Genomic DNA, 21367 nt, shown 5'->3' with positions numbered 1-21367 from the left:
AAAACAGTCTAGGTAGAGAAGTCTTTGAGACTTCATCTCTAAGTAAGCAGCAAAATGGCGGACTGGGAATATGGCTCAAATGGTAGAACACTAGCTATAAACAAGCAAACAGAGTTTAATGCACAAGGCTTTGGGTTCAAACCCCAATATTGGCTCACATACAGACACAAAGAACATAGCTAAGTATATGAACATTTAGAAACTATTCAGTAATTCAAGTTATCAAGATAGTAACAGGTTTGCAGGAATCAATAGAGATTTATTATGTACAACATCTGTGAATGTATCCAATTCAACATTTAATGAGTGTTACAAATTTTGTGTTTCTCAATGATTTTGTATATTTGACAGTATAAAGAGATGCTACCAGCGATATGCCTATACACTCTAGGTTTTTCTTTTAGCTGTGTGAGAATCTTTAGTAATTATCATTACATCTTCATTTATTTTTATTGTAAGTACACACTTATAAAGGCTTGAATCTTTTGGAATTCGGAAATACACAAAATATATGTCTTTAGTTTTATCCCTACTTACAGAAATATAAGAATCTTTTCTTTTTCTCTGTAAAGCTATTTCTCATGCAGATTATTGGGAGAGAAATGTGAAGTAATAATCTCATGCAACAAATACACTATTTAAATAAAATGATGAGAAGGAAATGGGAAAGCCAAACCTGAATCCTGGGGCTGCTTCAATGAAGTCATGGCTTCCCTACAGCTAGGCATCCCACAATCCAGCATTAGCTTTAGAAAGATAAAGCAGCAACTGGCACAGAGACTATCACATCTCTCTTAAGAATACCCAGCATCTGAGGTGTGGCATGATATGAGTAATGGATAACTTATTGAAACGTATGCTTTTAACACAACCATTAAAAAAAATCAACAAACTCATCCAGATATAAGGAAACAATAGAATACATGAATCCAGGTTCATTTAACTAGTGCACTTTTTGAAAAATAAAATATGACAGAACATTTCATTATTGATGCATATATGAGAAAAGTGTTATGCTGCTATTTAGAATGTGTCTTGTGTGTCGTGGAATTGAAATATTTCCAAATCATCAATAATTAAAATGATGAGAATCCATCATTTTACTGACATTTCCTTCTACATGAAAAGATGGCCTATTTTAAATGTGCTCACACATATTCTTGTCAATCACAACCTGTCACAGCAAATTATTTCATTTCATAGACCATGTGACAGTTAGGAGAAATATCTAAGTTTAAATTTAGATCCTATGTGTAGTATTAAAAACTCCTTTCATTGTTTTTTTTCAGACTACATCTTCAAAACCAACAACACTAACATGTAAAATCTTATTCATAATATTCAATTTCGCTTCAGTTAACCACAGAATTGAAATGAATCAGTATAAATAAAAACTCTGGAAGTCAAATGGAACAGGATATACAGAGTGTACACATGTAAAACAAATTATTTAAAGGTAAATCAGGGCTACATAAAATAGAACTTTTAACCTTGATATATTAATCACAAGGCTCTGTTTGCCCGACTAGAGCTCTTAGCTCTTACAAAGAAGCTGAACTCTTATAAAATATATGAAGCTGATCCAAGAATTCTCTCCATATTATCATTAAGCAAAAGCTTTAGTAAACAGAGAACAAAAACCTAAACCCCATTGCCATGAATATGTAAAGTTTTTAAATGCCTTGTTAAACAATTCATTAACTACAATCCAAAAATTCTAACAGAATCATTAATAAATGTCAGAGCCTTTTAATGCTAGAATTTATAAGACCTAATAAGACATTTTCATCAGGAGTCATTACATAAAATGTTTATTTAAAAATTTTCCCCTACATGATTAATCTTTCTGATTAGGCATTTACCTTTAAATTGTAAGGACTTTTCTAATATTGCATTTCCAAAGAGAATGCTTCATGTCAGTTTTGACCTTGACTTGACCTCTACATGAAAGCTTTGTGTATGAAGGTATGTGATGAATAGCTCTCTGGCTTTCTGTTAAATGCAGTGCCACTGGTTGTCAACATTGATCCTCAAAAGGAATAGTAAAATAGTTTTTAAGAAATCAAAGATGTTATATAGTCTTCTTTTTTCTATCTTAATGAGTAGCCTAAAATTACTTTTCAGCATTAGAAAACTTCACTATGCATATTAATTTTACAAAGCATAAAGAAACCAGTACAGTATAAAAACAGAAATGCCAAAGTATGTATTGATTTTTTTGGCTTTCTTGTATCAGAAATAAAATTTGTTTGCCAGTGGTGGGTCCATCTGATCATATTGTTGAACAATGTTTTCAGTTTTGACATAATTTTAAACTTACTTACCCAACTCAAGAGAGCTAAAGGACAAGACTTCTATCCCTAAGCCAATGCTAACAACAGAACAATTAATCAAACTGCTTATTGGTTTAAATTTTCTTTGAATTTAAATAAACTGAGTTTGAATCAGAGATGGAGAAATATCAGACTATAATCCCCTCCTTTCATCTGTCTGATTGGGTCTATTACTGGTACAAAGTAGACACTACCAAATTATTGTATGAATAAAATGTGTAAATTAAAATAAGGGTGCAGTAATGACTCTAATGTATTTATTCCATGTGTTGGTTATTTGCAAATAAAATGCTCATTTAGAAATACCAGTAATACCAAATCTTGACAAATGTGTTTAGAATATTCAGTTTTAGAACTTTTAATGTCTCTTCACTCCACCTCTACTATCTTCAAAGTTATGCATTTTTTAAAAAATTTGTGATCAAGTTCACAAATTACTGATAAAAGTATAAAATACATGTTAATACACCAAGCTGATTTAGATGATTTTGGAACACTATGTGAAGATATGATAATACATGGCCATTGCATCAACAATGAGTTAAATATATGTGTAGTTGCATATCATACATATTTGCACACATTAACAATATTCTCAAACAAATCAAGTATCGGTGTTCAGACTTATCTACGAACGTAACTAAGATGAGTGGGGTTTTTTTGCATTATACTTACACTGAGTCTTTTTAATGGACATGTGATATGTTAGCCTGTGTCCAAGCTCACCTACAATTTCTTTTCTCAAAAGACAAGACACATCTGCCACCTGCTCTACTCCGTGTCCCAGCAACAACTGTCGAGCAGCATAAAGATTGATTATCAGTCAAAAACCATTGCACAACACCAGATTTTGGTGGGTTAAGCTTGCTGATCCAGCAAGAGATGGTGTGAAATTTTCAGGAATGTGTGCCAACATTTTGGTGCTAAAAGAACAGCAGAGCATGTCACAGTGAAACACAGCCAAAGATATGCAGACAAAGCAGACAAGTTTTTGTTGTTGTTGTTGTTCTAGACTTGGCTTGAAAAAAGAGGATAAAAGAAAAATTAAGAAGTAGGAATAAATTAGTTTGTACATTTAAAAATCACCTACCAAACTTAGTCAAGCATGTGACCTTATTATTTTATGCATACATGTCTAGGATATTTTCTTCTTGTAGCTTAAATATAAATAATATATATGTGTGTGTATGTCTGGATTGATATGTATATTATACATATATATATATATATATTCCATGATATCATTATTCATAAGAATAGCTGTTTCTTATTAAGTAAAATAATGGAGAATCTTAATAAAGCAATCATACAAATCTAAACTTTTAACTGTAGAAATACATTTTCTCACCAAGATTCATAATGTTATATATACAAGTGTTTCTAAGAATTCAAAATAACATCAGCCTGCTTCTAATTTTAAGGCTAAATTTGAAAATATATGGGACTATTCTATGATATAGGGATTTTTTTGATGAGCCTTACAGCAACAAGTTTCTTTAAAAGGGCCAAATTATTTTGAACATTCTGATGAATTTGAGAAATTACTTATTTTCTGATAATAAAGAATTATGAAAGAGATGGAAATCTCAGCATCATCTTTATATGATAACCTTAATACAAGAGGAATTTTCAACACCTCATCTGTAATGAATCTCAGAATTACTTTTCTTTTACTTATACAACTACTGCCTAGACTTGCCTTTGATTCACCAGCTTTATAGGAGTTACAGAAAAAATTATGTCTAATAGGTCTAAAAAGCACAGAGGAATATAGCAGTTAAACACACTCAATTTTTATGGTCATGTTCTGATCCCTTATGTTATTTAAATCCAATTACCATGTATAGCACTTGATACTGAGCACTCTGAGTACTTGCTTGAAAGACTATCCTTAGAAGCTGGTCTTTTTATTTCTCTCTTAAAATGTATTCTTTTCCACCAAAGAAAGAATTTTTTAATTATAGAAAATCCTTAAATAACAATAGACTTTAAAAAGCATGACATAGTTATAGAATCTGTATCATATATATAAATGTATGTATATGTAAATATGTGTATTCATGTAATATTTTGACGTTAAAATTTAAAATCAAACCATCACATTTACCTTATGAAAATGTTATTAGGCAAATTAGATGTATACAAGAATTATAAGTTCATTACTGGCCACATTTTCTTAATTATGTTAATGGCATCTGAAAAAAAACCACCATGAGTAGAAATAGATTATACTGGAAACTTTGAACTGTTTTCTGGGAGAATAAGGCTAATGAATTTTATCTGTTGAGTGTCACAGAAACTAAACAGTAAATTCAATAATCTCTGATTTAATTTATTACATTTTCACCATTTAACCTCCTGCAGGCTCCCTAATGTCTATTCAGATCTATATTAAATTAAGCACCAATGCTAATGAAGGGCAATAAACGTGGCTGTCAGTAGATTTTTCTTTCATTAAGCACATTATCCTCTTACTGAGCTGTAAATGCGTAAACATTAGTTTTGTTAAACCATGCAAAAGAGACAGGATGAAAATCATTTAAAATCATTGTGTCCCTTAAGCAATGTACTTTGTGTGAGGGTAGTGCTCAGTTTTTTCCCATTCCTTTTTTACCTTTAATTTTTTTGTATGGATCTACAAAAGGCTCTCCTGTTGAAACATAAACATCGGCTTCCTGGGGTACATCTTCAGGTTTGAGGGCCTCCTTGCCATCTGTCAAGAACACTCGCCTTGCGGCCGTATTCAGATGCAGCTTGTCCGTGCACTCCTCCAGCAACTAGAAGAAGAGGTAAGACAAAGTGATTTACAGCAAAGTAAAATGCTTCCACACAGAACTCCAAATAGAAGTTCAATTGTGTCACATGTCAAGTTTAGCAACTCATTTCTAGCAGCTGAAAATACAGAAATAAAAAGTACATCACAGCATTAAGAAAGTCTAATTTTAATTTTGAAACCATTAGTCATTTTAATAACATTATAAAAGAAATGTTGTATGAGTTATTTCATCAACTAGTTGCTAAATACACTATTTTATAATGATTTTTTTAAAAAGGAAATGAGTGAAATATTAATGAGATCTACATATGGAAATAACTTACAGATTTAGATTCAAAAAAAATAACACAATTAGATGCTAATTTTTCTTTATTCTACTTTCTAAAGAGAGTATATATCCTAAAGCACAGCTCTGAACACTTGGAATATCAGTTACCAAGGAGAAAGTTGATGCAGTCAGTAACTTTGGCAAAGACTAGTCTAGATCCATTTTTGTAAGCTGTTACTTTAATCACTCTTGGTTGAAGTTTGTTTCTTTCAGACCATCTCTGCCAGTTCTGAGTTGAATGCCATGTTAGAGCATTTTCTGAAACTCTAAAAAAGAAAACAAAAACCATGAAAATGGATACATATTAATTGCTACGTTGCTATTCAAATTTTTTTCAAGTATGGACTCTAAAGACTGTCCTACGGATATGAATATTTTTTAGCAAAGCTTTAAAGAATGAGAGTCTCCAAAGCACTTTATACAGGCAAAACATAACCAACATTTTTCATATGCTGGAATAAATTATTTTTATCATTACACATGAAATGTCATAACATTTGCTGTAATAGTATATATGAAATTTTAGATAGCTAATAGGAGATAGATGGATAATAGACATAGTCATATTGTGACAGCAATAATAATAATAGTAATATAGCTTTAATATCATGAAAGACAAAAATGCTAAGATTTCTCACAAGTTTTCATGTTTACAAATGTTTTTTGATATAAAAAGAAATTTAAATGTAAGAAATTTAAATAAGTTATAATAACTAAAACTTGACTAAATTGAATTGTATTATCTTCATTTCAACTATTTGAGGCAGTGAGTGTTGAGAGTCCTAAAGTGTATTTTTAATAAAAAAAAAAAACCTCAGGATTTATCTTTACCATTTTTTCAGCACAAGTACAGGGCAAATTGACTAGCAACTTCTTGCCTTCAGAATTCTCTAACCAAAATACATTATAATTCCACAAGAAGCAAAATTGGCATTCTAAAATAAAAAACAAACTTCAAGTAAATTTATACCATATATTCACTTATTCAAACATTTATAAGTAATGCAAGTCTTGGTTTCTTAGTTTGACTTTGGTTTTCAGCAACATATTTTTCTGTTCCTGAATTCTGATAGTTTACTACAATAACCTCAATATGAAACATATGCATAAATAGTTTTATAATAAGACTCTTTCACTTCAACTCTGTTTCAAAATATTGGCTAAAATATCAAAAGTATGTATTTCTTTCTAGAAAGAAGTAACCAGTCAGCAAGGTTATTTCCTGATTCTAGCTTGATTCTGCATCAAATGCTTCTCAAGAGTTTTTGATTATCTAGTTTGAAGTGCATCTCATACTTCCCACTGTAATTAGCAACATTCTAAGAAAGAGAAATAAAACCCAAGAGATAGGTTATATTTTGAAGTCTGAAATAGTCAACTGAATCATGAATTCTGCTCAAAGGAAAGACCTTTAGCAATCAGTCAAAAAGAACAGAGAGCAGCTTTGATTACCTCAGTTGACCCACCGGAGCACTGACATGCCTGTTTCTCTTGGATGCTGATTTGAAACAAGAATTGTTTTTACTGTTTGATATGTAGCTCTCTGAGTTTGATATTTCCTCATAGCTGTGATCTGGTACTGTTTGATGTGAGCAGCAATCCTGAGGTCCTAACCCTTCTGATCCACCCACTGAATGCAAAAGTCTGCTGGGGACAAATGGAGGCTGTAAACTATCATCAGTAGTTTTAATAATTGCTTTTGCCTGGGATGACATCAACTCCCTGAAAGAAACAACACAGAGAAGAACCAATAAATTGGCTATAATCACTTATTCACAACAACTCGGGAGAAGTGTTAGACAAAATACTACACACTTATCCAGTGTTTTACTTAAGGCTTACAATATCTCTGGGAGATGGGTTGTATTAGTTATCCCCATTTTACAGACTTAAGACACTGAGGGTGAGAGAGGTTCTGTGAATTGACCTAATGTTAACTGACAGGGCAGGAGCTTGACCTTAAATAAGACACACTAATATTCATTGCTGCACCTTAAAAATAAAAAGAAGGAAGTTTGTGGAATGTTTGAGGCAAAACAAAATTTTTTTTACATTAGTAGTTCGTGGTGTTAAGTGCTGTGTCTCTAAAAAACACAAATGTGGGCCAGGAGTTTGGCCTAGAGGTAGAGTGCTTGCCTAGCATGCACGAAGAACCCGGTTCAATTCCTTGCTACCACATACATTGAAAAAAGCTGGAAGTGGTGCTGTGGCTCAAGTGGTAGAGCTCTAGCCTTGAGAAATCCCAAGAACAATGCTCAGGCTCTGAGCTCAAGCCCAGGACTGGTAAACATGCATGTGCGCGTTCACACGCATGTGCACGCACACACGCACACACACACACACACACACACATTCAAGAGACATGCAGCAGTGATGAGTGATGGTTGTGGCAGCTGTCCTCTCACTTTTCCCACTGTATTTGGGAAATATTTGGTGGCAATATTTCCACAACAACAACACCAGAAATGAAAATGGTCACTAAGCTCTTCAACTTGGGTCAAGGGCAGCAAACAGCCAGAGGAGAGAATTACAGATCTCATGAACCATTCTTGTCTCCAATAAAAAAAAAAAATGTCCTCCCGATTGTTAATCATACCAGAAAAAAATGTATCTCATGCAACTACCAGTATGGTAACTCATCCTCATGACACAAGACTTCTTTTTCTCCCTTCAAAACCCTACCAATTTATTTTTGAGACTCTCCAAAGTGGAACATCAGAGTCCCAAAACTACCTTATAAGTGTCTACTAAAAATTGGTTGTTGACTCACAGCTATTTGATCTCTGTTCTTTCCTCTCACTGCCTTATGGAAAGCCATCTGATCCAAATGTCCCAGGGCTATGGGATACAGTAGTGGTGAAACGATGTGTGGCTCTAACCCCAGCCTAGACAAGGTTGCCTAAAGCTTAAGCTCTTCCTTAAGCAGTTACATCTGTTCGAGCCTCTTTTCTGTTCAATCATAGGAACTGTGAGTCCACAGGCCAGACATTGAATATATGGTACAATGTAATCTCCATTTGATTAATTTTCAATATTAATAGCCTGTTGGGAGCCAGAGTGGAATCAAACTGTACCTTGATTTGCATCAGACAATGGCTTTATTGTCTTATTGTTTTCTGGCCTTATTCTGTTTAAATGACCTGAGATTTACCATATGAATGTAACACCTGGAAGTTCCCTGGGTCTCAAGAAGGGAAGAGGCGGGAGTGGAAAATAAACGGGGCAGTCTTTACCTGGACTGCAGACATCCCGGACCCGGTGTGTCTGTCTCTCTTCTATTTTTTCCTAGTCCTTGCCCCCTATTTCAGGAACCCCAATCTGCGAACCCTGGTTTGCTGCCGGCTGGCCCCGGCAATAGCCAATGCCCACACAGTACTTCATTTTTGGTATATTTTTATTGTAATTAATAGAGGGGTTACAGTTATATTCACCATATAGAAGGAGCATTACTTCACACACATTGATACCCCTTTTTTGTCCCCATTTTCCTTCCCCCACCCCCTCCCCTCATCTTGTTTTCCCCCCTCTCTTTCCAATTTCAAATAAATATATGTATATACAATATGCCAGATTTCAAGGTATGATACTCTAACAATATGAGAATAACCAAGGGACCACAAATAACATAGTACATTAGGAAGAACAATCACACATTATATAGCTCTTGTTTCCATATACTGGAGGTCCTTTCATTTAGCCTCATCCTATATTGCCTTATTTATCTAGGTTTTGAGCTATTGTAATCCTCTGCTAGGAGAGTCTAAGGTTTGTACTAATTGTTACCAATGAGGAAAACCATTGAGCCTATGTTCTTTGGGTCTAGCTTACTTCACTTAATATGATTTTTTCAAAGTCTTTCCTCCCACACAATACTTCTGATGTCACTCATTACTATACACACTTTATTTATTTATTCATTCATCATTTAATACAATTGCGACGGTACTCCCCTCTTATGGCTAAGTAAAGCCAGGGCGTAAATAGTTTGCCAACAGCCCTCACAGCAAAAAAGTGTCAAAGACAGGATTGAATCTTTGGCTTTACAGTATCTTAACAGTCTTTCTATATCATTCATCACTGCTAAGCTTCCTTTTCTTTGGCTGGAGAATGAAGGTTCCGAATCAAATGAATGCACATGAATGGTACTATTAGTAGGAGGGTGGGCCATAAGTGGAGGTGACAGGAAAGGAAGGCATGGTATGGTGATGAGCAGTGAACTAATAGTGCTCTCTACCTAAAGTTGTTCTCATATGTAGATGGCATGTCAGTCACTGTAGATTACAGACTTTCAGTCTTTGTAGTTTTCTTTTTGTTTACTTTCCCCAGTTTTTCTTTCAAAGATCTCTTCCTCCTCTTAAAAAAAAAAAAAGTCTTTGATCCAGGATCCAGTGGCTTATGATTGTAATCTTAGCTACTCAGGAGGCTGAGATCTGAGGATCAAGGTTCCAAACCAGCCCTGGTAGGAAAGGCTGTGAAATTCTTTATTCCAGTTAAGATGAACAAAGAAAACAACAGAAGTGGAGTTGTGGCTCAAATGTTAAATCACTAGCCTTGAACAAAGAAGCTCAGTGAAAGTGCTCAGGCCCTGAGTTCAAGTCCCAGGACTAGCACACAGGCACTCACATGTACACACACGCACGCACACACACACACATACACACATACACACACACACACACACACACACACACACACATCTTTGAAATCTGCTTGTCATCACATATTTTTCCTTTAAAACTCAGGTTTTGCCTTGTGAGAATCTGATTACATGTGATTAGACTCTTCACCATGACATCTATCTTTTAATTGAGAAATATAGACTGTATTAATGGAATCTTTATGGCCTATTAAAGCAGCTTGAGGAAAACATCTAATAATGTTTGTATCTTCCAATTTCACATTTAAGGATTTCTACCTACTAGTGCTATTCAGTGATCTCCTATAATTGCTCCATTATATTTACAATGTATTGTCTTCTACAGCTCTTATCTATATAGCTCTGTATCATCCATGTTCACTCCGCTAATCTATTCAACTGCACTTCATCAAAAAGTAAATGATTAAGGCCCAGTATATTGGCTCACATCCATAATCCCAACTACTTGGGAATTAGAGAGCAAGGGAATTGCAATTCAAGGTTAGTGCAGACAGAAACAGACCTCATATGAAACATAACTAAAAGTACACAGGTCTAGGGTTGTGACTCAAATGGTAGAGCATGCTCCTAGTGAGCATGAGATCATGAGTTCAATATTTTAAAAATGTTAACCTAAATTCAGGACATATGTTTTCTAGAACTCCTTCCCTTATAACAGTAATCCTCTAGTGGGAGAGAGAAATGTTCTAAGAGTCACACACATTGCTAAATTTACAATTACTAATTGTGACTAACTGCAAAGGAAAAGATCTGGCTCCTGTAGAGAGAAAGGTAGGGGTTGGGAGCCAAGAAAAGGGTTGACCAGCTGAGCACAGCCAGATGTGATCAGCTCAGCCGAAAAAAAACAGGAGGCGTGCATGTGATATAATTGTCACATATCCTCCCTACACTGTGAACTCAAGGTCGGTGGCAAAAAAACAAATATAAAAACAAGAGCTAGAGACAAAACTCAATGGTGGAGATGACAGCCAAATACGAAAGAAAGACAAGAGGACAAATCCCATCCATTCTACTTATCCCTTATTCTGAATCACTCCCCTAGATCCTATGTACAAACTGATACATGCTTCTGCCTACTGCTATACTTTCTTTGTTTCAAATGACTCACATCCTACTCTGCAAAGATAACAATTTTGTTTTGCATCTTTCACATTTCCAAAAGAATTCAATCTGGAAAATATATATGTGTATGCATCTTATGTATATGTTATTTATATGTTATTTTATCACTTATGTGATTTTCCAAGTGATTATATATTTATATAAGTGATTTATACATTTATATAAGTGATTATATACAAGTGATTATATATTTATTATTTATATTTATATTTATATATAATTACCTTTCCATCAGTAAACTATGATTTCATGCAAAATAATGTATCACCAAAAAACTTCTATTAGGGCTGGGAATGTGGCCTAGTGATAGAGGGCTTGCCTAGCATGCATGAAGCTATGGGTTCGATTCCTCGGTACCACATACTCAGAAAAAACCAGAAGTGGTGCTGTGGCTCAAGTGGTAGTGCACTAGCCTTGAGAAAGCCCAAGAGCAGTGCCCAGATCTTGAGGTCAAACCCCAGGACTGGTAAAAAACAAAACAAAAAAAAACAAACTCCCACTGACAAAAAATTTAAGAAATAAACGATAATAAAGCTAAAGGCAAAAGTTATACCAGGCATTGTTCACGAATCCTCATTGTCCTACTTTTCCTAGATAAAGACTTTCTTAAGTGTGGAAACTTATCTTACTTTTTTTTTTTTTTTTTGCCAGTCCTGGGCTTAAGCTCAGGGCCTGAGCACTGTCCTTGGATTTTCTCAAGGCTAGAGCTCTATCACTTGAGCCTCAACACCACTTCCAGCTTTTTTTTTTTTTCTTTCTATGTGTGTGGTACCAAGGAATCAAAGCCAGGTCTTCATGCATGCTAGGCAAGCACTTTAACCACTAGGCCAAACTCCTGGCCCCTTATCTTACTTTTATACATTTCATCAGACTTTAGGGACAAATACCCAATGATCTAAATTTAGTAACAGCTGATTAAGTAATCTGCTTCTTATCCAACTTTAGCTAAAGAGATCTGAAAATTTTAGTGAGAAGGTGGGAGTGGGAAAGGAAGAACATAGAAGGAGAAAAGGAGAGACAAGAAGGGAGACAGGGGGAAAGTGAGGGAAAGGAGGAAGAAAGAAGGGAGGATGAAGGAAAGGAAGGAAAGCAGCCACCTTCTTGTGAACATTGTTGAGTAAACGTGATGAGTCGTCTTGCAAGCAAGTAGGGTTAAGCCAAAGATCTAGAAGGGACCTAGTCAACATTCTAAGGCTAGCAGGAGGAAGAACACAAACCACTAGTCTCTGTGATAGCACTGCTGATCTACTAAGATTCAATCCTATACTTACCCTGTCCCTGAGGTTTTTAAGTGAGATAATAAAGATTCTTTGTTTTCAAAAATCACTTTCAAGTGATTTCTACCCTCTGGGTAGAGAAAGCTATAATAAATGTCATGAACATTAAATATTTACTATAACTAATTAAATATAATGAATAATAATATAATTGATTACATTGGCCTTATCTTTAGTTCCATGATTAAAGTTAATTAACTTCATGATACGATAAAAAGCAAACAACTCATTATTTTTATAATTGAAAGTTCTACAAAATGAAAAAAATTTCACTAGAAATTTTGGTGTAAGTAGACAATGAAAGGAAATTTTTAATCCCCCAGATCTGCTTTCTTTTTTGAAACACAATGAAAGCATCCTTGATAAGTTTTGATTTCTGTAGTGAAGATCTGCATGTGGCTAAAAATTCTATTTATATGTAGGAAGTGTGGCTACATGACAGTCCATGGCTCAATAACAAATACATAGATCTAAGTTATCACATAGTTTGGAAGTGAATTCAATAGCAGAATAATGACAGTTACCAAGGATTTGTACTGCTGTCACTTCCTACTTGTGTTGCCTGTCAAAATGTCTCTTTTTCTTATAGAGAAGTCATAGAATTTTTATGGATAGTAATTACTTACAATATACAATGAGGTACATCAAATCTAATCACTATACACTAGCCTTTCATTATTTGGTAGACTCTTTGTTAAATGTAGTCAACCATTTTCATCTAAATTATCTATTTATACTGTACATTTGGCAAGCATATATTTCTTGCTTTATATTCTTATGGCATTTAAACCTTCTTAAAGAATTGTGTGGCTTTTTAATATTATCATTTGTAAAACTTACCTTTATCTTATTACCATTTCAAAGATAATTAAATTCTGGAATTGGAATATGCACAATAAAGAAATAAAAACACAAAGGAACATATTTATGTATGATAATTCAGAAATTTTAAATATTGGAATGTTATCTATAAGGAAACTAGCCCCATACATGCTTGATGAGTACAATCTTTTTATGAAGTCTCTGGAATACAGAAAACCCAGATTCATTAAGCTTTATTATGTCATTTACCAACTTATTTAAACAAGCAACCTTTAATGATATAAATAACTTCCTATAACTTCTGATAAAATGTTAAATGTCATAGAAAGTGAATAAAGTGGTAACAATAAAAAGTAACAATTTTCTATGAATTTTAATTCTAACACCAAAAGAAAACATGTTTCCAGTTTACCTTGGAAGAGTTTATAATGAAAAGCAATTTCACTTTATTGTATTGCATGTGATATATAGTTTTTATTTACAATTCAATTACTAAACAATAACTAATATACTATAGTCAAACTACATATATACCATATGGGTGATAGTAAATATTTGTTAAACTGTTTTACTTTTTTTTTGGGGGGGGGGAGATTATGGGGCTTGAACTCTGGGCCTGGGTGCTGTAACTGAGCTCTTCAACTCAAGGCTCCCGCCCCACCTCTGGGCCTGGGTGTTGTCCCTGAGCTCTTCAGCTCAAGTCTACCACCCTACCCATGGAGCTATAGCCCCACTTATTGTTTTCTAGTGAGTAATTGGAGATAAGAGTCTCAGGTTCTTTAGTGCTTAGGCTGGCTTTAAACCCTGATCCTTAGATCTCAGCCTCCTGAGTAGTTAGGATTACAGGAGTAAGCCACTGTCCCTGGCTACAGCATAACTTTCTATAAGCACATTTATGCTCTTCAAGATCCAACTTTAGCTACTAAACTAATAATACTCTCACCTTGGTAAATCATTTGAAATATACGGGACAATTGCATCCACGGTATTCTCATTCAAACTTTGTTGCAATACCTCCATTGGTTTAGTCAGCAGGGATGAAGACCAACTCAAAGCTTCTCTGGGATTTGGTCACTTTCTAGTAAGAATGTTAAAAAAAATATTTAAATCAGAATTTCAAATTGGTAATGAGCATTATCACATTCTAAACACAGAAATTATTAAATGTGCAATCACATTTGAAATTAATAGCAATGAGAAAGTAAAAGAAAAATATAAATCTGCAACCGAAGTAATCCTAGTTAAGAATAAAGAATGTTAATTTGTTGTGAAGTACTTTAATTTGTGGTGTTTCCTAGAACACTGCTCATGTAACCAATTCACATAAGACTGTTAATGAACAAGCACAGCACCATGCATTTTAATATATTTTTAAGCCTCATTCCTTTCTTTTTAGAATTCCTCTAAGACATTTTTTGTCACAGAATAGTCTCTGCTCTCAGAGATCAGATTCATGTTATTGCTTTCCCACTCAAGTTTTTTGTGTTGAAAAGCTAAAGAACATAGCCCTTGTAAGGGAAAGTCATAGAGTAAATTAATATGAGAACAGTCTCTAGGCTTATATGTAGTGTCTAGACATCATCTTTGGTTGTAATATGGGCTCAGCAGTACAGTAGAAGCTTATCAATGTGTGTGGGAGGGAGGAGGTGAGTTCCTAAAGAAATCACAAAGTTGAGCTAAAATCTTATAACTGACCTCTAAGTCATATCTCAAGCTCATAACTGTATAAGCAAGAAATAGATTGTAAAGTGTGTATCACCCTAGCACTGATTATCTCAGATATGAAAATGAAATAAATGTTTTATTTATTTATTTTTAATTTTTTGCCAGTCCTGGGCTTGAGCTCAGGGCCTGAGCACTGCCTTGGACTTTCTCAAGGCTACAGCTCTACCACTTGAGCCTCAGCACCACTTCTGGCTTTTTATTCTATGTATATGGTATATGTATATGGTACATATACGGTACCGAGGAATTGAACCCAGGTTTTCGTGCAGGCTAGGAAAGCACTCTACCACTAGGCCAAACTCCCAGCCAGACCATGGAATAAATATAACAGTAGAAAGTTGCTGAACATAGGCATTCAGATGGATTCATCAAGGAAATTGCTCCTCCCTCAGAGAAGCAAGCCTTTACAATTCCTGTGCAAAGTAGCATTAATAATTATTCATACATGTAGTAGATGTACTATTTTCCCCTTTAGAGTCCACTAGGCCACCTGAACTTAAAGAAAACATTATGCATCAACTCACCAGCCTAGATTCTGAGCCATACTCAAATGGACTGCACTTAAGGTTTTCTATACACAAAGATATTTTAATTGACAAATAGCTGGATTATGAGCGGGGCATCAGTAGCTAGCACCTGTAATCCGAGCTACTCAAGAGGCTGAGATCTGAGGATCTTTGTTCAAAGCCATACGATTCTTTTTTTTTTGAAGTTTTTTTTCCTATATTTTTATTGTAATTAATAGAAGGGTTACATTATGTTCATCAGATAGAAGGTGCATTACTTCACATACATTGATGCCCTTTCTCATGTCTTGGTCCCCATTTCCCTCCCCTCCCCCAACCCTATCCCTCATCTTGTTTTCCCCCCTTCCCTATCCAATTTCAAATAACCAAATACAAATGTATCCAATATATCAGATAACAAAGTGAGATACTGTAACAATATGAGATAACCAAGGGACAGCAAAAGAGATGAGAGATAACATAGTACATTAAGGACAACAATCACTCATTATATGGCTTTTGTTTCTATATCCTAGAGGTCCTTTCATTTAGCATCATACTATATGGCCTTATGTATCTAGGTTTTGTTCTATTGCAAATCTCTGCTAGGAGAGCCCAAGGTTTCTACTGATTATGACAAAGGAGGGAAACCATTGAGCCTATCTTCCTTTGAGTCTGGCTTACTTCACTTAATATGATTTTTTCTAAGTCTTTCCATTTCCTAAAAATGGGGCAATGTCATTCTTTCTGGCAGCAGCACAGAATTCCATTGTGTACAAATACCACATCTTGTTGATCCACTCATCAACTGAGGGACATCTGGGTTGGTTCCATATCTTTGCTACGGTAAATAGTGCTGCAATGAACATCCTTGTGCTAGTGGATTTAGTCTTATCTTGTTTCTGGACAATTGGGTAAATGCCTAGTAGTGGAATTGCTGGGTCATAGGGGAGCTCTACGTTTAGTCTTTTGAGGAACTGCCATACTGCTTTCCATAGTGATTGAAGGAGTTTGCACTCCCACCAACAGTGTAGTAGTGATCCCTCCTGGCCACATCCCCTCCAGCATCTGTTGTTATTAGATTTGTTGATCCTGGCCATTGTAACTAGAGTGAGGTGCAATCTCAAAGTTGCTTTGATTTGCATTTCTTTTATGACCAGAGATGTGGAGCATTTCTTCATGTGTCTATAGGCCATTTTTATTTCTTCTTTAAGTCTTTGGCCCATCTTTTAATGGGATGGTTGTTTCTTTGGAGATTAGTGTGGGAGTGATTCAATTTTTTTGAGCTCTTGATATATTTTAGATATGAGGCCTTTGTCCGTTGTATGGTTAGTGAAGATCTTTTCCCACTCTGTAGGCTTCCTAATTAATTTACTAGCTATGTCCTTTGCCATACAAAAGCTCTGCAGTTTAATGCAGTCCCACTTATCCAGCCTTTCTTTGATTTGTTGTGATTCTTGGTCCTTATTAAGAAAGTTTTGACCTGTGCCAAGGAGGCCTAGTGTATCTCCTATTTCTTCTTCTAAAGTTTTCAGTGTGTCAGCTTTTACCTCAAGGTCTTTGATCCATTTGGAGTTAATTCTAGTGCAGGGTGACAAAGAAGGATCCAACTTTAGTTTTCTACAGGTGCTTAACCAGTTCTGCCAGCACAACTTGTTGAAGAGGCTATCTTTCTTCCATTCTATTTTTTTGGCTCCCTTGTCAAAGATTAGGTGGTCATAGGTCTGTGGTTTCATATCTGGGTCCTCATTTCTATTCCATTGGTCTTCAGGCCTGTTCTTGTGCCATTACCAAGCTGTTTTGATAATTATAGCTCTGTAATAGAGTTAAAGTTTGGTATTGAAATTCCTCCTGTGCTGTTCTTTCTGCTAAGAAGTGTTTTTGCTATAAAGGGTTTTTTATTATTCTATATGAAATTTTGGATTGCTTCTTCTATTTTTTTAAAGAATGGCATTGGGTTATTGACGAGTATTGTGTTGAATTACTAGATAGCCCTTGGCAAGATTGTCATTTTCATGATGTTGATTCTTCCAATCTAGAAGCATGGGAGGTTTTTCCATTTCCTCAGTTCTGCTTTAATTTCCTTTTTCAGGGTTTTAAAGCTTTCATCAAAAAGGTCCTTTACATTCTTAGTTAAGATAATTTCCTGATTGTTGCCTCATTCCTCTCACTGTTGGCATATAGGAAGGCAGTTGATTTTTGAGGGTTAATTTTATACCCTGCTACCTTTACAAAGTTTTGAATCAGCTCAAGGAGCTTGGGAGTGGAGTCTATAGGATTCTTTAAATACAGAAGAAGGAAAGTTTTACTTCCTCTTTTCCTATTTGAACTATAGGATTCTTATCTCCAATTAATCAGCAAAAATCTGGGAGTGCTGAGCCAGAAGTGTGATCTCTTCATGCCTAATATGCGTAAAGACCCAGATTTGATTCCTTAGTACCACATACACAGAAAAATCCAGTAGTGCTGTGGCTCAAGTGGTAGAGCACTAACTCAAAGCCCTGAGTTCAAGCCCCAGGATTGACAAAAAAAAGCTGGGATTGGAACTGTGCCTCAGGTGGTAGAATATCAGCCTTAAGTAAATGGCCAAGAGACAGCACCCAGGATCTGAGTTCAAGCTGCAGTATTAGCACACACAACATAAAGGTTAAAACAATATGTCAATCTATTTGTAAATAAAAATACTTTGAAATATGTTAATATTGTAGACATTTAATTATTAGATGAATCTGAATCTCAATCAAATGAGAAAAGATACACTTCTCCTCACAGTTTAATAAGAGAAGGTGCTTTGTTCTGCCTAGCACTCCTGTGGAATTCACACTGGAAATCAAAGAGCTATTGGCTTTCATATTTTCTATCCCATTCCAAATTCTCATTTAGTTCTGATGACTTAACATCCAAACCTTAAAACCTTTTGTCCATCCTCCTTGAATTCTTTCATAAGTTCAGTCTTTTCTAACTGGAGACTACTGATCAAAAAATTACAACAGTGTATATTCGAGTAGAATTATATTACAGAGTAAATCATCTTGCAGAATGAAATCTCTTTGACTATTAATTGTATAAATCAATTATTTGAAAATAAATGTGTGCCTGTTCAGAATTACCTCATGAATATGACAATCATTTTTACTTATATTTGCTTACCACTTTAATTTTCAATGAAAGAGAATAATTTTAGAGATGGGTGTAGTGATTTTCTGTAATATACTTCAAGATGCCTTTCGGAGAATCAGTTATGTACGTGTGAAATCATTACCATTATTAAAACACAGTATTTTTTCTTTACTGTTACTATAAAAATAATGTCATTTCTTCTCTACTGCCACTATAAAAAGTGTCAGCCTCAGTAAAAGTAGAACATTTTTACAGGTTAACTATAATATGCAGAACAGTGTTTCAGATAATGTTCCTGTACATTATTAATTAGGACTAATTGAACTAATCATTAATCCAAAAGAAATAAAAATGTGTTAATGGACACTAAATGCTATAGGATGTTAACAGGTATAAATGAAAGCAATACCCTATGTTTTATTAATTCATAGTTTATTTACTGACATACTAAACTGCTACTAGTTGTTTCTTCCTATTTTAACAATTTTACATGAATATGTGTTCCTTTCTCTCATGCTCATTCTGCATTCTATTACCATTTTCAACAAAAGGCATTGAAGTGCACAGTGATTATGGCACCCTGACTCTAAAGCTAGGCAACATCCACACAGAATCTGGGCTTGTATCCTGATCTCTGTGTCACTTTGGGCATTTTACAGAAGCTATTTGTTCTCCAATTTCTTCATCTGTAAAATGGGCACTAAAAAGTGCCCAACTTTTAAATCTGACAAGATATGCCATATGTCAGCTAGTAAAGAATTGTGTTTCTGTGTGCTTACGTTGGGAAACGAAGTCTTTAGTAGCATTTCATGGAGATTTTTCAAGGAGCATGCAAGTATGGACAGTTTAAGGATTATTGGCTTTCAGATTCTTCTCTCCCAAATGTATGCTCTCTGACAGTGCATTTTCTCAACAAGCTGCCTGTCAGAACTACAGTCCTTTTATGCCCATTCCAGGCCCTCAAACCCAGAGGCAACTGCACAATGGCTTTATTCAAGAAATGTGTTAGTGTGGTATTATATCTACACAATACACTTTCAGCCATCACTAATAAAATGTTGATGGAAATGAATATCATTTTGATCATGATGTTAAGTGGAATAAGTTGGGGGTGGGAGAGAAATTTAAAAAACAAACAAACAAACAAACAAGACCATGACAATAAAAGAGGAACCAGTAGGAGATAAGAAGAGCTTAGAGCCAGGCTCCAATTAGCTCATGCCTGTAATCCTTGCTACTCGAGAGGTTGAGATCTGAGGATCAAGGTTCAAAGCCAACCCCAGTACAAAAGGACCTAAGACTCTTATCTCCAATTAACCTTTAGAAAATGGAAGTGGAGTTTGGCTCAAGGTTAGGGCAATAGCCTTGAGCTGAAGAGCTCAGGGACAATGCTGAGGCCAAGTTCAAGCCCTTTGACCTAACAAAAAAAAAAAAGAGGCTTAGGAAGAAAAGACAAAGTGCAATAGAGGGAGTGCTGAAAATCAAACCACACTGCATACATATAGGGAAATGTCATGATGAAGCCCTTTATTTTGAACTAATTTATGCTAAGAAAGAAAGAAATTTAAGCAATACTTTATTGATCTGTATTATATATACATTTTTTCTTTATGATGTTTGGCTGGTTAATTTTTGTTTGTTATTTTGATGCATGTGCTTGGTCATGAACATAGAGCCCCTGATTTTCACTTTCCTTTAACAGAGTTCCAGCTTTTTCTTGGTTAACTATTTTATTCCTCCCTCAGAATCCCCAGACTGGCTTCAATTAGAATTATAGGCATGATTCACTGATGTCTTTTTGAATAAGTTTGATAAGTACCAAAAAATGGTTATATTGCAAGGTGCCAGTAGTTCACACCTGTATGCCTAGCAACTAAGAATGCTGAGATCTGGGGATTGCAGTTTAAAGGCAGGAAAGTGCTGAGCTCTTATTTCCAATTAACCCCCAGAAAATCAGAAGCTGTCTTCTGGCTGAAAGTGGTAGAACACTAACCTTGAAGGGAAAAGCCTAGAAACAGCACTTAAGCCCTGAGTCCGAGCCCTGTGATCAACAAAATAAAAAGAAAAAATCGTTAAACTTACTTCCAATAAGTTTATCCTATTCATAGTTAGATAAAAAAATCATTCTTATTTCTCTCATCTATCTGTACTCAGTGGTACAGTATTTGCCCAGCATGTATGAATTTAATTGTCATCACATCCAAGCAGAATTGTTTTCCACTGGTTGTTTTATCATAGTGAATGTAATAATGATTTTAATTAACTTATCCTTATAATCAATGGCTTACACCTATAATCCTAACTACTCAGGAGGCTGAGATCTGATGATCAGAGTTCAAAGCTAACCTGGGCAGAAAAGTCTAAGAGATGCCTATGTCCAATTAACAAGCAAAATGCTGAAATTGAAGCACGGCCTAAGTAGTAGAGCATCAGACCTGATTGAAGCAGCCAACCCAACAAAAGTACAGACACTAAGTTCAAGCCCAAGTATCCATACATATACACATAAGAAAAAAATCTGAAAGACAAGTAGAGCTACTGTAGAAATGCTCATATTGAGGTTCAAAAAATAGTATGTAAGAATGATATGCCTTAACAATAACATTATATTCTTGGAATTATCCACCATTATATTTAAACATTTTTAAAATTCTCATTTCTGATTTGAAGATTATCGTTTTAAACAAAGGTGTGACTATAT

The 21367-nt window shown here is 34.9% G+C and overlaps 1 protein-coding gene across 1 annotated transcript in view; it reads right to left on the bottom strand.

The window, feature by feature from the left end:
- Positions 1-20673, bottom strand: part of LOC150053021 (doublecortin domain-containing protein 1-like) — a 158615-nt gene extending 137942 nt beyond the window's left edge. The window contains 6 exon segments of the mRNA XM_090347956.1: positions 4948-5110; positions 5546-5569; positions 5571-5703; positions 6890-7159; positions 14259-14389; positions 20660-20673. Of these exon segments, the coding sequence (XP_090204082.1) occupies positions 4948-5110; positions 5546-5569; positions 5571-5703; positions 6890-7159; positions 14259-14335 (667 nt within the window). The 5' untranslated portion in view covers positions 14336-14389; positions 20660-20673.
- Positions 20674-21367: the final 694 nt, after the last annotated feature.

The sequence above is a fragment of the Megascapheus bottae genome, chromosome 16 (assembly GCF_031878675.1).
Source record: "Megascapheus bottae isolate mThoBot1 chromosome 16, mThoBot2.hap1, whole genome shotgun sequence".
Classification (NCBI taxonomy): Eukaryota; Metazoa; Chordata; class Mammalia; order Rodentia; family Geomyidae; genus Megascapheus; species Megascapheus bottae.
The sequence above is the reverse complement of the archived record's forward strand: the minus strand, read 5'-3'. Positions and strand labels throughout refer to the sequence as shown.